Source organism: Artemia sp. Qi Xiang Cuo, chromosome 12 (assembly GCF_049724085.1).
Source record: "Artemia sp. Qi Xiang Cuo chromosome 12, ASM4972408v1, whole genome shotgun sequence".
Taxonomy (NCBI): Eukaryota; Metazoa; Arthropoda; class Branchiopoda; order Anostraca; family Artemiidae; genus Artemia; species Artemia sp. Qi Xiang Cuo.
In genome coordinates this window covers 3,633,933-3,650,397 of record NC_142805.1, presented here as the reverse complement: position 1 = coordinate 3,650,397, position 16,465 = coordinate 3,633,933, and the positions used below count along the sequence as shown (strand labels likewise).

At 37.5% G+C, this 16,465-nt stretch overlaps 1 protein-coding gene across 1 annotated transcript in view; it reads left to right on the top strand.

The window, feature by feature from the left end:
* The first annotated feature begins 2,476 nt into the window (after positions 1-2,476).
* Positions 2,477-16,465, top strand: part of Nedd8 (Nedd8 ubiquitin like modifier) — a 32,355-nt gene continuing 18,366 nt past the window's right edge. The window contains exon 1 of the mRNA XM_089097746.1: positions 2,477-2,591. Within this exon, the coding sequence (XP_088953872.1) occupies positions 2,556-2,591 (36 nt within the window). The 5' untranslated portion in view covers positions 2,477-2,555. The remainder of the gene's footprint in view (positions 2,592-16,465) is intronic.

The following is a 16,465-nucleotide window of genomic DNA, read 5'->3' as shown; positions in this document are numbered from 1 at the left end:
TGCAGATATTGGCAGCAAAAACTGACGGGAAGTTTGATTGTCGTGAAGAATCACACAATTAGTGAGCTTCATAAGAAGAACTTAAAAGTAGCATTGGGACAACTGACAGTTGAGGGAGCAGTCGGAAACGAGCAAAGGCAGGAAAAAGAGAACGGTGATAGGATGGTGTCAGCTGCTGAATTACTCCTTGCAGCATGGGTTGCAGCTGAAGATATTCCTTTGACAAAAATTGATACTCTCGTTCTCTTTTTCAAAAAGTCTTTTGGGGATTCAGCTACAGTCAAGCATGCTAAAATGAAGTGAACTAAATTGACTGGCATTATTAAAATTGTTATAGGACTTCATGGCGAGGACACTTTAGCATCTGTTCTTCAGAAGAACTTTTTTTCAATAATCGTTGACGAAAGCACAGACAGATCAGCTACAAAGTCCCTAGTTGTTATTGTGAAATATGTAGACAGTGAGAATAGCGTGAGGGAAGAATTCCTGGCACTACTAAAGGTGGACGACGCAACTGCAAGTGGGCAAAAGAATCTTCTTACGAAGTAATTTAAGAAAGTTGACGTTCCATTAGGAAATATGATTGGGCTTGATTTTGATCATGCGTCGGTCAATATGGGGCGCGAAAATGGCCTTGCAGCCCAGCTGCTACGTGACAATCCGCAGCTGTTGGTCCTTGGTTGCACTTGCCATACTGCTGCATTGTGTACTTCGGCTGCAACGAAGCACTTACCTGCTGAAGTCGAAACTTTCGTGAAGGAACTCATCAACTTCGTAAGCGCAAGCACTAAGAGACAGTTGGAACTGAAGGTTTTCCAAGAGTTTTGTGAAATTGCCAAGCACAGAATTCTGCAGATTATCAGCGCGCACTGGTTGTGGCTTGAAGCCGGAATTAACAGATTACTTGAACAGTGGCCAGCCTTGCATTTGTATCTGACAGACTTGTCCCTAACATCGTTGGACAGCTCTACAAGGCATAAAGCCAAAAAGCTGCTAAGTGCAATGGATATAGACGTGAATAAGGCCTACTTGTACTTCCTCTCGTATATACTGGCAAAGATCAACAAGTTCAACCTTGAGTTCCAGTCACGCGGAACAAGGATTCATTGCCTTTTGAGACGTACCCGCGAGCTTTACTTGTCTACTCTGCAGTGTTTCCTTCGTCCTGAGAAGCTCAAAGTTAACTTTACTTCCCTGAACGTGAGTGGTCCTTAAAACTTTTTGAAGCTTGAAAATGTTAAACTTGGGATGAATACCGAGTTGCACCTTGAAAGCCTGTCAGTGGAAGATTGACTTCACTGGGTGCAAGCTATTCGAAAAGCCTGCCTTGCTTATCTTATTGAACTTGCTAAGCAGATCCGTACTAGGGTAAGACTGGATGGCTGTGTTCTTACATCCTTAGAACTTCTGGATCCACTTAAAGCTATTAGCAACGAAACTATGTCCCTTTTCTCTCTTCTACAGAGGTTTAAACATGTTGCTGTTAGAGACTGCAGAACGGAAGGGGAGAGGATGAAGATGCTCGAGGACCTTAATAGTGAGTACGAGGAAATTCAAATCCGAAGTGAATTTATTTCAGAAATAGTATCAGAATCTGATTTAGAGTGTCCTCCTACATCCTGGAAGAGGCTTACCAAACTGAAAGATGGTAGCGGGAAAGCCATGTTCCGAGTACTCCCCAAATTTATGTTGACCCTCTGTGCTCTGCCCCATGCTTCAGCCGGTGCAGAGCGGCAGTTTTCCAGTTTAAATATTACCAAGACGACTGGGCGAAACCTATTAAATATCGACACAGTTTGAGCTCTCCTGCACTCCAAGCAACTCTGCCTCAGAGACACAAGATGCGTTTTGGAGTGGGAGATTCCGACCGCTCTGATTGATAGATGCAGAAAATGGAAGATGAACGCGAACGAACCCGGTCCCTGGGAAACAAAAGAAGATGCAGGACCGGCTTTTAAGCTTTGTAAAAGTCATATTTGGTCTGTCGAGTCGGACTTTATTGTTATTTGTTTTTTACTTTGAATTTCATTTTTCGTGGTCGTTTGTTTGGTTTTTTTGTGTACCTGAAACATTTGTGAAGCCTAGTTGTAAGTATATACTGAAACTAAAAACTTTCAGAAAAGTTGGTCAAACTAAGAAGTAAGGCCGAGCCTGTCGAAAATTAGGAGGCTGGAAGAAACTGTTTGGACCTAATGAATAACTAGGAACACATTTCCTACATATTTGAAGGCAAATAAGCAGAATGGCCAAAAGAAATCAAATTAAGATGTTGCACAAGCAGAAAAAAAAATTCATACTAGCTACTTTTTAGTTTTGTTTTCATTTTGATGACAAAAGTATTTATTAGCTTTCTCACGCCAATGCGCGCGTGTCGCGGCTTTCGCCGCGACACGCGCACGTTTTTGGCAACATCTAGTAAAATGGAAGCCAATGTAGTAAGTTTTTTTGCCCAAAACTAGTACAAACCAAATGGTCGCAGTGACAACGCTAGTTGTAATGCTTTTGGTTTGGAAGAAACAACATAAGCATTTTAATAGTATTTCCTCAAATTCAAAATGCTTATCAAAGTGAAAACATTAACTGGTAAAGAGGTAAGTATTATATGTGAATAAAATCTCATTGTAAGATCGATCTTTTAACTGGTACTTTTAGACCTGAGATTCTGGGCTAAGTGTAGGCCTATGTGATTAAGCAGCCTAAGTCATTTCTTGAAAACTTGTCTCCCTTTACTGCTTACTAACCTCAGATCCTAAATACCTTATGATAATGGTCAATATATACAAAATCATACTATTGAGTTTCAATTAAAGTTAATACACAATTTGTTGCCTTTTTTATGCTGTTTACTAACGTGATACGCATTTCTATAGGAAATTTTTTCAAGCCCCCCCCCCCCTATAAGGGCTATACCTAACCCAACCGAACCCGGAATTGGCATATATTGGGGGGGGGGGTGAAATTCATTTCCAATATAAATGATTAGCCTATTATATTCGTAATCAGCATTAAAAAAGGCATCAAATGGTGTATTCACTTTAGTCCTAACTCAATAATATGATTTGGTATATATTGGTCAATATATACCAGATCATATTATTGAGTTTCAAATAAAGTGAATACACCATTCGATGCCTTTAAAAGATTTACACATTTTGTCAGCATGGAGGGTTATTTTTGACTTTTTCTTTTAAGCTGGAAAAAGAAGTATTTTTAGAGGAAAGACTTGATGATAAAGGTTCTCCCCTTGGATAATTTGTTAACTAGGATTATTATACACATTTTAAAGTAAGAATTGTTTTCTTAACATGTCTCCTTATCAGGAGCCACAACTCAAGATTTATACCAGATAAGGTAGTGTTGAACCTCCTTTAGAAAATCTTGTTAGCCTCCATTCAACATGGTTCAGTCTTTATTGACTCCTTTCTTAAAGGCTTCTAGGGTGTGAGACTAGACAGTAGCTTCAGATAGGCTGTTCCAGAGTAGGACAGAAGAGGTGCTTCAGAGGTAAAGGTTGAAAGACAAGCATATTTTTTCTACAACAACAACTAGACAAAACAGACTGAGAAGAACTGTTTGCACATTGCTCAGAATTGGTTCAGAGATTAATTGTTTTGGCAAAGGAGGTGGTGTATTGGCTGTTGGTAGGGTAAAGAAATTGGTAAGCCTACTAACACTAGAATTTTGGAGATCTGCTTTTACTTTTGTATCTGAAGCTTTTTTTTTCATCTTCTTTCATTAGATCAACCATTGAGTGTGGAAACATAGTCTGGGGCCCCTCATACATTGGCAACACTATCAAAAAGGTGCAGGGACATGCCATCAAACAACTCCCTGGACTAAAAGAAATGTCATATGAAGAGCACCTGAAACAAATGAAGGTGCCAAGCCTAAACTATAGAAGAAAATTAAAAAAAAAAAACAATTCTTACCTTAAAATATGTATAATGATCCTAGTTAACATATTATCCAAGGGGAGAACCTTTATCATCAAGTCTTTCCTCTAAAAATCCTTCATACATTGGTAACACTATCAAAAAGGTGCAGAGACATGCCACCAAACAACTCCCTGGTCTAAAAGACATGTTGTATGAAGAGCACCTGAAACAAATGAAGCTGCCAAGCCTAAACTACAGAAGAAAAAGAGGGGCCAGTTGAAGAGTAGTTAAAAAGTAAGAACCACCAAATCCTTTTAATTAAACTTACAAACCTTGGACTACCCCCCAAGCTAGTATCTTTTATAAATATTTCATAAAATTGCGAAGTTTCATTGTTTGTGTAGGTTCAGCCTCTTCACCCCAAAAGACAACCAAAGGCCTTCCTCAGGGAGCAGTCCTCAGCTGCCTCCTCTTTGCCCTATATCTCTGGGACATGAACCTCCCCCACAAAAATCTGTAATATGGTGATGATCTGGTACTATGGTCCTCTGGCAACATCTTTGAGATTCCACAGTCAAAGCTGCCAATGGTAATTTTCCAATTTGAAAAATTATCTCAACATTCAGATTTACCCATTGCACCTACCAAGTCAAAAATAATCCAATTTCACCAAAAGCGAAATCATGTTAATACAAGACTAACTCTAAATGGAACAACTGTTCCAGAAGATAATCATATTAGTTACCTAGGTCTCATGCTTGACCAAAAACTAAATTTCCATCTCCACATTTCAAACACAATAAAAAAATGCTATAGAAAAACAATTATACTAAAAAGACTTCTTTCCACACCCTGGGGATGTAAGGAGTAAGCCTTACTTTTAAATCACATATAAGACCCCATATTGACTATGGGCTTATCGTCTATGGTGCATGTGCAAAGACCCAGAGGCAAAAATTGAAACAATATAATACGTCTGATATTTGGTCTCAGGAGAACAACAAACATCAATTTTCTGCTTATGGAGATTAAATTAACTTCAGTGCGACAGTGGTATAACTCTCTTTTGATAAAGCATCTTACGAAAATTTAATCAAAAGGTCACATACTCAAAATTATTAGTTAAGGAATCAAACCATGTATAGAGGTATTGCAGATGAGTATGCCAATATTCAGAAGAAGTTCCCTGTTCCTGCAAAGTCTATTGCACCTACTTTCCCCCAATCCCCTCCATTGGTCAATCCCCATAATAAATACTGATTTCTCAAAGCAGACTAAAGATTTAACCCCCATTGCTTTTGTCCAGAAAAAAATTGCTGAACTTCAGCAACACTTTAAGAAATTTTAAACATAAATTTCTTGTGAATTATTGTCTCGATTAATCAGTAGCTGCGCTGAACCCCTCATGCTCAAAATCCTCCTGAGGCCCATACTGTGGTGTTTCTTTTGTGGATGGTGAAGTTTTCCCCACAGTAGAATGCAGACGGTCTGGTATCATACTAATATTCTTTCCTTTTTAGCTTAAAGCTTATTCAAAAAGGCAATGCAAAGAACTCCCCCTAAAAAAAGGTCCCTCCAGATCCCACCCCAAATACTAATGAAATTGATCCATATTTGCCCCATGTTGGTTGGTCAAGTACTCTATCACAAAGCTCACATGAAAGCTCAAATTCTGAGAATACAACAATGATCAGTGTTGGAGCTAATGTCACCATAGATGATAATGGATTTCAAGAGGTCCTTTCTAGGAGCTCCAAAAAAAGGAAAAAATGTCCCCAATCAAAAGTATTTTGCCTCCCCCTGTCCAAGTTTCTACAATAAGTGTTGTAATTTTCAAAATGTTAAAATCAATGTTTTCTCTTAACATTCACCATGATGGATCTTTGCTAATAGCTGTCCAAGATCAGAAATCAGCATTTATAATACTTAATCTAAAATCTCTTCTGAATACCCCAATTAATTCATCTAAATGGAACCCAAAACAATCCCCAACAAAAATAGTAGTATACAATGTTCCCCTAGAAATACCAATTCAAGAGTTAAAAGAAGGGCTGGTAACACAATCCCTGTAGAAGATGTCACTCAATTGGGTAAACCCAACTCTAATGGATTAAAAACAAGTAGATCTTTCTTATTTACACTGAAGGAACAAATTAATATCCCAGAAAAGTTATTCCTATTTTGGCAAACCAAACCGCACAAGGAATACAAGCCAAAGCCTATCCAGTGTCAGAAGTGTCTGAAACTGGGACACACAGCAAATAAATGCAATGAAATTCTCCTAGCCTGTAGTAATTGTAAAGGCTCCGATCCTAAAGAGTTGACAACTTTCAACAACACTCAGCCTATATGTATCAAGTGTAAAGACCCATACGAATCTACCAATAAATCACAATCCCCTCCATATAATACAAAATCCCTAACACTCCAACTAGAAACAGAGAAGGCTAGATCATACCTTTTCCAGCAATTGAAGAAAACGCTGCCCAATCTCAGCAAATAAAACCTATATTGAGATAAAATAAAACCCACAAGTCAAACACTCCCAATGCATATAGTACTCCTTACAGAACACCATTCCTTAAGCCCCCTAGCTCTCATCTCTATCAGAAAGAATCACCAAGCCAACAAGCCTCATTGCCTAGTGAGATGAGGTTGGCCTGGCACCCCCTCCCAACAAGAAACAAACCAGAAACACTACCAGGAATTCATCCCTTAACTGACAAACTGGATGCACAACCAATCATGCAAATCCCAAATATATGCTTATTCATTCTAAACTGCAATGCAGTTCAGGCCATGAATATACAACAACAACTGAAAAAAAAAATCATAGCTGAATTGGCAAATATCTACATCACTAATCCTATGCTCATTCAAGCAAAAGAAGATCTTGCTTTACTATTACCAAAGCTGATCCTTGATACACAGTCATATGAAAAATAAATAAAAAACACAACACATATCAATACTCCAGTGGAACATAAAATCACTTACAGAAAATAGGTTAAATGAACTAATATCTTCTATGATTAATAATTCCATCAATACTGCTTGCCACCAGGAAATTCATTTAACCCAAAATCAACAAATTAAGTCTCTGGGATACACTATTCTGAGAAAGAATAGATCATCAGAGAGAAAAGGAGGTGGAGTAGCTTTAATAGTTAAAAATAATATAAAATTCTGTGGCATCAACTTTCCAAATTTTGTAAATGATGTTGATGCAATTGGTATCAGTGTTTGGCTGAATAATACAAAAACTTACATAATAAGCTTTTATAATCCTAATGGCCAAACTACAGATGCCATGGATTTCTTCAGCTATATAAATAAGTCTAATATGTTGAAAAATATCATTATTGTGGATACTTTAATGCCCACAGCCTTTTGTGGGGGAATAAACCAGCTAATAAAGCTGGTAAGTTCATTGAGCATATGACTTCAAATAATAATGAATTAGTCTATGTATTGACCACTTTGCCATAGTTTGCTCCCTAAACAAACCTGCTGAAACCCTATCACATACCTCCAAATATATCAACACTAAAGCAAATTGGCCTTTGTTCCAAAATAAGCTAAATAATGAAATTACAAGTTTCACCCAAAAGTCATACATTTCAATCGCAACAGCTGACTCACATGCTGAAGTTTTGGCATCTTTACTAATAAATACAGCTAATCATGCTATCCCCAGGACAACACCCTGGAAAACCTTCCCTAAACATATTCCCAAAGCATGGTGGACAAATGAGTGCCAAAATAAATGGAGAACAAAAAAGGCAGCTAGGAGAACATTCTTAAAAAAACCATCACCTACTACATATTTGAAAAAATTGCAAGCGGAATCTAGTCTAAAAAGGACCATAATAAATGCTAAATATAACTACTGGAATAATTTTGCAAATCTCTCCAGAGAAACACATGAGCCAATTATACATAACGTCATAAGCCACATCTGTGGGGAAAAGACTTCCCCCGACCCACTCCTGTATGAGCTTATACAGAATAATACCCATTATGACATTGATAATGAAAACGCTAAGCTATTTTCCACTCTTTTTGTTAATAAGTTAGCATCAAACAATTCTAGCAAAATGCCCCCAATTCTTATGACCCAAGTTACCAACCTTGCCCAGGATCCGAGTATATAACCAGCCCATTTTCGATCCAGGAAACGAATAATGTAATACATCATATTAGGAACAAGCTTAACAGCAGCTATGATAATATACACCCTAAATGGATGAGGAATCTCGCCTCTTCACACAAACAGGAACTTCTAAATTGTTATAATCATGCTTGGGCTTCATCTATGTTCCCCAATATCTGGAAATGTTCACCCCTCCTACCAATCCTAAAGAGAAATAAACCCAAAAATAACCCTGAGTCTTATAGGCCCATAATGATTACTCCTGTGATGGGGAAAATAATGGAGAAAATTATATATTACTGACTTCTCTGGTTTGTTGAAAAAAATAATATGATCCCTCACACTCAAACTGGCTTCAGGATACACCATTCCTCAACAGATGCTTTCATATTGTTAACAAATACAATAAATGAATCATTCTCAAAAAATAATGTCCTAGTTACAGCTTTCCTAGATATTGAAGGGGCATAGGACAATGTGAACCACCAAATCCTTTTAATTAAACTTGCAAACCTTGGACTACCCCCCAAGCTAGTATCTTTTATAAAATCTTTCATAGAATTGCGAAAATTCATTGTTTGTGTAGGTTCAGTCTCTTCACCCCAAAAGACAATAACCAAAGGCCTTCCTCAGGGAGCAGTCCTCAGCTGCCTCCTCTTTGCCCTATATCTCTGGGACATGAACCTCCCCCACACGAATCTACAATATGCTGATGATTTGGTAATATGGTCATCTGGCAACACCTTTGAAATTGCACAGTCAAAGCTGCAAAAGTCACTTTTCCAATTTGAAAAATTCTCTCAATATTCAGATTTACCCATTGCACCTACCAAGTCAAAAATAATCCAGTGTCACCAAAAGCAAAATCATGTTAATGCAAGACTAACTCTAAATAGAACAACTATTCCAGAAGATAATCATATTAATTACCTAGGTCTCATGCTTGACCAAAAACTTAATTTCCACCTCCACATTTCAAACACAATAAAAAATACTATAGAAAAACAATTATACTGAAAAAACTTCTTTCCACATCCTGGGGATGTAAGGAGAAAACCCTACTCCAGTTTTATAAATCACATATAAGACCCCATATTGACTATGGGCTCATCGCCTATAGTGCTTGTGCAAAGACCCAGATGCAAAAAATTGAAACAATACAAAACGATATAATACGTCTCCTATTTGGTCTTAGGAAACCCACAAGCACCAAGTTTCCGCTTATGGAGAGTGGATTAACAACAAGAAGGGAGAGACGTAGCTTTCTCTTGATAAAACATCTTACAAAAATTGAAGCAAATAGTTCACAAACTATACATAATTGGCTAAGAAATCCAGCCATGTAAAGAGGCATTGCAGAAGAGTATACCAATATTCAGAAGAAGTTTCTTGTACTCGCAAAATTTATTACGCCTATTTTCCCCAAATCCCCTCCATTGAATTGGCCAGTTCCCATAATAAATACTGATTTTACAAAGTGGAACAAAGATTTAACCCCCATCACTTTTGTTCAGAAAAAATTTGCTGAACTTAATACAATTACTTATAAAAACCATTTCCAAATATTTGTTGATGGGTCCAAAATGAATGAGAAGGTAGCAAGTGGTGCCTTCCTTCCTCACCTGAAAATTGCAATAGGTGAGAGATTGTATAATAATGTATCTATAATGTCTGCAGAGTTAAATGCCATAATCATGGCATTAGAACACCTTATGGAAAATAAACCCTTGAGTTGCTGTCTTCAGCTCCTCAGTATAAGCTGGATATTAACACTTATCATTGTCTTAGTATTATAGATAATCTTTTTCAAGTGGCAAAAGAACTTATCTTCAGTATATTCCTAGCCACTCTGGTATAAGTGGTAATCATCAGGTTTATTAAATAGAAAAAAATGCTATAAATATTGACCACCCAAGTGAGAGACTAATCCCCATTAGAGATATTTACCAATGGAGACTATCAGATATCATGCTTAATAACAAAAATCCTACTCTTTCCCCCTTTCCAAATAAGTATTTTTTCTAAAATTTATCATAGAATTCGTTCTGGAACAAATGGACTAAACTTTCTTGCATTCTTGTATCAGTTTTCTAATTCAAGTGGTTCATTTCCCCTGTCCCCTCTTTGCAGGTATTGTAATATGAATATTGAAGCAATTGATCATTGCCTATTTGAATATAATACGCTGACCTCTGCACAGTATACCCTGCATTGTAAACTGTTAAAGCGGTTCAAACACCACACAATCTCACTATCAGCCAAGGGCCAAGCCAATTATAGATGCCTATAGAGCACAGAAATCGATGTCTATCTAGATTACAGAAAGCACAGAACAGAGCACAGAAACATCTATCTAGATTGGATATATTAAATTTGAAGTCCTGTATGTTCTTGAATTAATTCAGTGACTAGAGTTAATTAAGAGATCATTTAAAGGATTAAGTTAGGAATAAATAACAGTGGACTTTTGGTAAATTTGACCTAGATTCTTCATATTCCGTGAGGACATAAACTGGATTGAACTTTGAATCTAATTGGATTGCTTAACAAGTGAAACTGACTGCAGTAAGAGATTAAGAAATATTATTAATTTTGAGCATTCAAAGAGGGTATACGTAAAGTAATTTAATAAGACATTAACGTGATCCTAATTGGTGAGCAGGAGAGGGGCAGATCCTCCCGTCAATCAGAATCAATAATTTCCCTTTTAATAATGCCTAAATATTATTGTCCTGAATGTAGAAACCCAGCAACCAGTGGGACAGTTCAGTGCACTAAATGCAGCCAATAGTGGCACCCCAAATGTGCAAAGATTACTCTTGGCTTAAGAGAGAAGTTAGAGAAATGGCTATGCTTAAACTGTGATTTTTCCACTTCCCCTTTGATTACAAGTGATGAAAAATTTCTGGCAAAGTTACGCAAAAAGCAAGCCCTAGATCTGTTGCGAAAAACACGCCTATAGTTACTCCCAGGTCCTCCAATCCCCAAGCAAAGACAATAACTAGGCCCAGCATAAAACTGAAAACTCCCTGTGTTGATTGTGGAGAATATATACGAGAAATTTCAGCGTTAAGAAATAAATGCTCTACCCTTGAGAATGAACTTTAAGCCCGTGATTCTGTTATCGATAAGCTTGAAAATGAAGTCAGGTCTGTTTCTGAAAAGCTTGTGATTGGTATGCAAGAATGCCTTAAGTTAGAAATTTTAGTCTACGAAAAAAAAAACAACAATCGATTCTCTAAAGATGCAGATTAATCAGTTTCAAAACCGATTTACACTGGATCAAATCCCAAGCGGCCATGAACTTGGTACCCAGCCAGCTGCCCAAAATAATCAACGCGAAATGAATGCTGTACATCGGATATGCCCCTTCCAAGTGCGGTGAATAATAATACTGACATAGCCGCAAGTGATGAGAATAATGTGATTCCGATTGACAAGTTACAGGAAGAGGACTTACACATCATTTTTGAGAAAATAATTAAGCCACCATGTAAAAGAGAGTGTGGTTCTTTCGGAATGGTTTTTGCAAGAGGGGAGCTAGTTGTAAATTTGCTCATGAAAATAAAGTGACTCCGATAAACAAAAATAAAGTTCGACCTTGCCCTGAACAGCCCAAGTCAAAAGGGGTGTGTAAATTTTTCGAAGAAGGAGCATGTAAATTTGGTATTCACTGCTGGTTCCTACATCCATGTTATAGTTTCCTTGCCAAGTCATGTAGTAGTATTGAATATGTCCTTGATCATATAAAGATGTGCCCTCGTTTTAGATGCTTAGATGAAAATTGTAGACTAGCGCATTTTAACCGTACTGACCCAAGCTCATCAAAAAATGCCCACCTTCGACGATGCAAACAGCAGAAAATCCAAAACAAACCCTCTTGGAGTCTAAAAAAGAGGGGACACCCTTGGGTTCCAACGCAGGTCACCTTCCTGGGGAATCAAGCAACCCTTTTCAGTACACCACCCGTCCTATGACACATCACAGGAGCCTCTTAGACCCCCTCCCTCCTCCTCCTCCACCGATCCATTTTCATCAACAGCCCATCAACAACCAGCCCCATCCTTATTCTATTCCCCCTCCACTTTACCCCTTTCCCTGCAGAAGGAAAAAATTGTTGGTGACTTCAGTTTAAATAATCCTGTTGCTGCCCTAGTCGCGATAGGGGGCAAGAAATTCCAAAATAAACCTTTTTCCCGGGAGTTTCACGACAAACGTTACGTATTTCCTTCTTTCCTTTACAGCAACGCCGGAAGTTTAAATCTAGAGAAATTTACTGAATTTCAGACTACAGCTCAAATGCTTATCTCTTCCGTTATCTGTGTTTCCGAGGTCCACCGACAAGATCTTAATTTATTTAGGGTTCCTAACTTTTCTTATTTTATTAAACTTCGGCCTGATGACCATCCTCTTGGGAAAAAAGGAGGAGGAATTATGACACTCGTGCACGTATATTTTAAACCTCAGCTTTTAAATATACGTTTTCTTGAAGATAATTATGAAATTATTTGGGTCAAAGCCCAACATAAGCGACTCCCTAGGCCGCTCTCTGCCGTAGCAGTGTGCGTTTTCTATTATTCACCTGGTCAGCCAGCTGCAGCAAGAAAAGCTTTTTGGGAGAAGCTGCAGGAATCGACAGATTACACCCAGAGAACTTACTTATATTTTGGAGAAGTAATGTTAGGAGATGCTAACGAACTCGAAAGCAAATCGTTGGCCAAGTCACTTAACCTTAAAGCCCCAGTCGATTTCCCAACAACTGAGGGGGATACTTCTCTGGGTGTGATCCTGGCAAAATCTTTCGGAATATTACCAGACTCCAAGTAAACTAGCACCACTTGGTGGAAGTTATCATTATATGTTACAGTGGAACCCCTTGGAAAAAGTAAAAATTAAATATTCAGTAACCAAAGTTACTTCAAGGCCGATCACTGACCATGATCTGCTGCAATTCGGTGACTGGATAACGGGAGAAAACTGGGTCGCGGTCTCTTCAGCTAAAGACTTGGATTCCCAAGTAGAAGAATTCCATAATAAGGTAAATTCAAAATTTCTCGAGTGCTTTCCCGAACGTAAGACTAAATTCTGTTCTAGTGATAAACCATACGTAAATTCAAAAATAAAGCAACTGATAAAACATAAATTGCATCTAATACGAAAAGTTCAAGTGAACCAAGCAAAACAGTTGGCAAACCAAATAAAATAGAAAATTAAAAAGGTACAAGCAAATTACTATGAAAATGAAGTTGACCATCTTTTGGGGTCCAAGCCGTCGCAGTTTTTCAGTAAAGTAAAAAGTCTGGCTGGCAAAAGTTCTCAACCAGTTGACTTCATGAAGGATGAGCCTCTAGAGAAAACCGCGAATGATTTAAATGCCCATTTTGCTTCAATTGTGCAGTCTTACCCCCCTCTTCCACCCGAGGATCCTCCAGTAATTTTAACTACTCCTTCAGATGATAATTTAATTGCTGATATTTCATTGGCAATTATAATCCGTAAACTCTCTTCGTTAAAAAGAACTTCCGTTGCCCCTTTTGACATTCCAGTTGCTCTCATTAAAGCATTTGCTAAAGAATTATCATTTCCACTTCAGATAATTTTCAATAATATAACAAAAACAGGCTATTTTCCAAAGAAACGGAAGAAAGGGTTTATTACTCCCATTCCATAGAAAGGAGCAGCTAATGATTTCTCTGGTGTCCGGCCGATCACAGTTACGTCAGTTTTTAGCAGAATATACGAAAGCTGTGTTGCCGCATGGCTGAAAAAATATCTTTTGAAAGTAACTGATCAAAAGCAATTTGGTAACATCCCTAAGAGTTCGACAGTTCATTACCTCGATAATTTAATTGATTTTATTTTAAAACACCTGGATGAACCTGGAAAATGGATAAATTTAATTGCAATTGATTTCAAAAAAGCATTTGACCTTGTTGATCACAAAATCCTTTTAGAAAAAATGGCGGAAAAAAATATACCCAGCTTTATTATTAAAATCATCAAGAGCTTCTTAACCAATAGAGAGCAAACTGTGAAGTATAAGGACCAATTTTCCACTTCTCTGCCAGTTTTTGTGGAATCCCACAAGGAACTGTGATCGGGCCGCTGGGCTTCCTCCTTGTGATAAATGAAATTGCTGCTGAGCTGGGGGACAGATGGATTCCACTAGTGCAGACACTCGGTGATAGCTTTCTACATCAGCATGTTACTGAGCCCACTGGGTTTCAAACTGGAATGAATCCATCTACCTTAGATCTTATTATAACTAAGCACCAAGCTAATTTAGAGAATTGTAAATTTCTGACTCCTCTTGGTAAAAGTGATCATCTGATATTGTCTTTCTGTGTTAATGTGAGCATTCTGTTAAATCCTAAGTCAAAATTGTTACTTGATTATTCTAGAGGCAATTATGACGAATTTAGAGATTTTGTACATTATGATGATATTGTTAGTGAGCTTCAGCGTAGTTCTGTAGATGTAGATATATGTTTTGAGTTTGTCCGTGAAGTAGTAGGAGAAGGATGTGAGAAGTTTATTCCAAGGTATACTATTACAGAGGGTATGAAAAAACGTAATAATCTGCCAAAATTTGTCCTTAATGCAATATCTGCAAAAAATAGACACTGGAGAGCTTATTTATCTGCTGTGGATGATGAATCTTGGCGTGCTTACAAAGGGGTGAGAAACAGGGCAACGTTGATCCTGCAGTCACACAGTGAGTCAGTGGAATTGTCAATAATTAGTTGCATGCAAAGTTGTCCAAAAAGGTATTGGAAGTATGTGAATAGGGGCCAAAAAGAGGAGTCGCCATCGTCCCTGGTCTTCAATGACCCAGTCACTGGTGAAACCGTTGATGATGATCACATATATAATAGCTGTATGATCTTTCCCTATCTCACCCATTATAAAAACCTGGACCGAGATGCGAGTGCTCCAGAGAACGTATAAACATAAGCGACATTAGATCTTTTCACGGGTAGACAAATCAGATCTCTCTTGAACGCAAAACTTGGCTTCAACGTTGGAACACTAATTTTAAATTAGTCTATTCCAATACATACATGAAAATCGGTAATTAGTAGTGCAATGTTATTATTAGATGTTTTTAGGAATTAAAAATAGGTTTCAACTGAAAAGCCTTCCTGCTGTGAAATAGAAGAAGAAGAAGTGTTGACACCAACTCTAAACAGCTGACGTCTGCACAGCATATCTTGCATTGTAAACTGTTAAAGTGCTTCAAACACCACAAAATCTTACTATCAGCCAAGAGCCTAGCCAACTATACCTGCACACAGAGCACAGAAATCGATATCTATCATCTTATATTTAAACTCCTTGAGTCGAAAGATCTACTGAAAGATATCTGAGAATATCTAATAAATAAGAGACAACCAAGCAAGTAGCACAGAGTGAAATCCTCAAAATCCCATCTACCGATCATTCCTTCCCCCACCTTTTGTCCCTATAAGATCTCGTCCCCCCAGGGAAGTGGCTGAGAAAGTTCCGAAACTAACCCCATTCCACTGTAACACCATGCGCTACAGTAAAAGTTTTGTGCCAAGCTTTGTCAAATATTACAATGATCTCTAGTGTTTTTATTGTTTAGTTTATTTTTATCCTGACGAAGTTTTATCAGATAATTTTATTCTCAATCTCAAGTGTTTTTATCCTTTAGTTTATTTATCCTGACGAAGTTTTATCAGACAACTTTTCATGTATATATGTGTGTATGTATATATATATATATATATATATATATATATATATATATATATATATATATATATATATATATATATATATATATATATATATATATATATATATATATATATATATATATATATATATATATATATATATATATATATATATATAGAATCTTTGAATAGTGAAATTTACCTACAATTAAAGTGAAGATCTGATACTAGAGTAAAGAAATGTCTACAGGACACTGTTCTCTGTTGTTTAAAATTAAAATCCCCACAATTAACCAAAATTTCCAGTATCTCTACAACGCCAAACAATAACAACTTTAAGCACTTTTCTTCCCCATTGATATCACTCCTGTTTCATACACCTCTCCTACAAAGGCCTATGTTGGAGCGCCATCTAGAGGTCAAGGAGCAAACCAGTATTTTATTGTATTAGCGGGATTTGAGGCTCTTCTTGGGAGCAAAACAAGCAGAAGAGGGGAGGGCACCTGTTGCAACAGCCATAGAGGTACCTGCCGGGTCCTTTGACTCTTAAACTGCAGGGAATAGCTAGCGGGGCTCTACACTTCCCTTGTTTTCCTTGATGTAAAAGCTCCAAAGAATTTTTTCCTGTGCGCAGGGTTGCCAGCGACCACTTCTGTGCATATCTTGTCTGATGCCAAAATTAGACGTGCAGTGTTGCTACACTGTTTTTTTACAAAGTTATCACAATATAGCCAAAT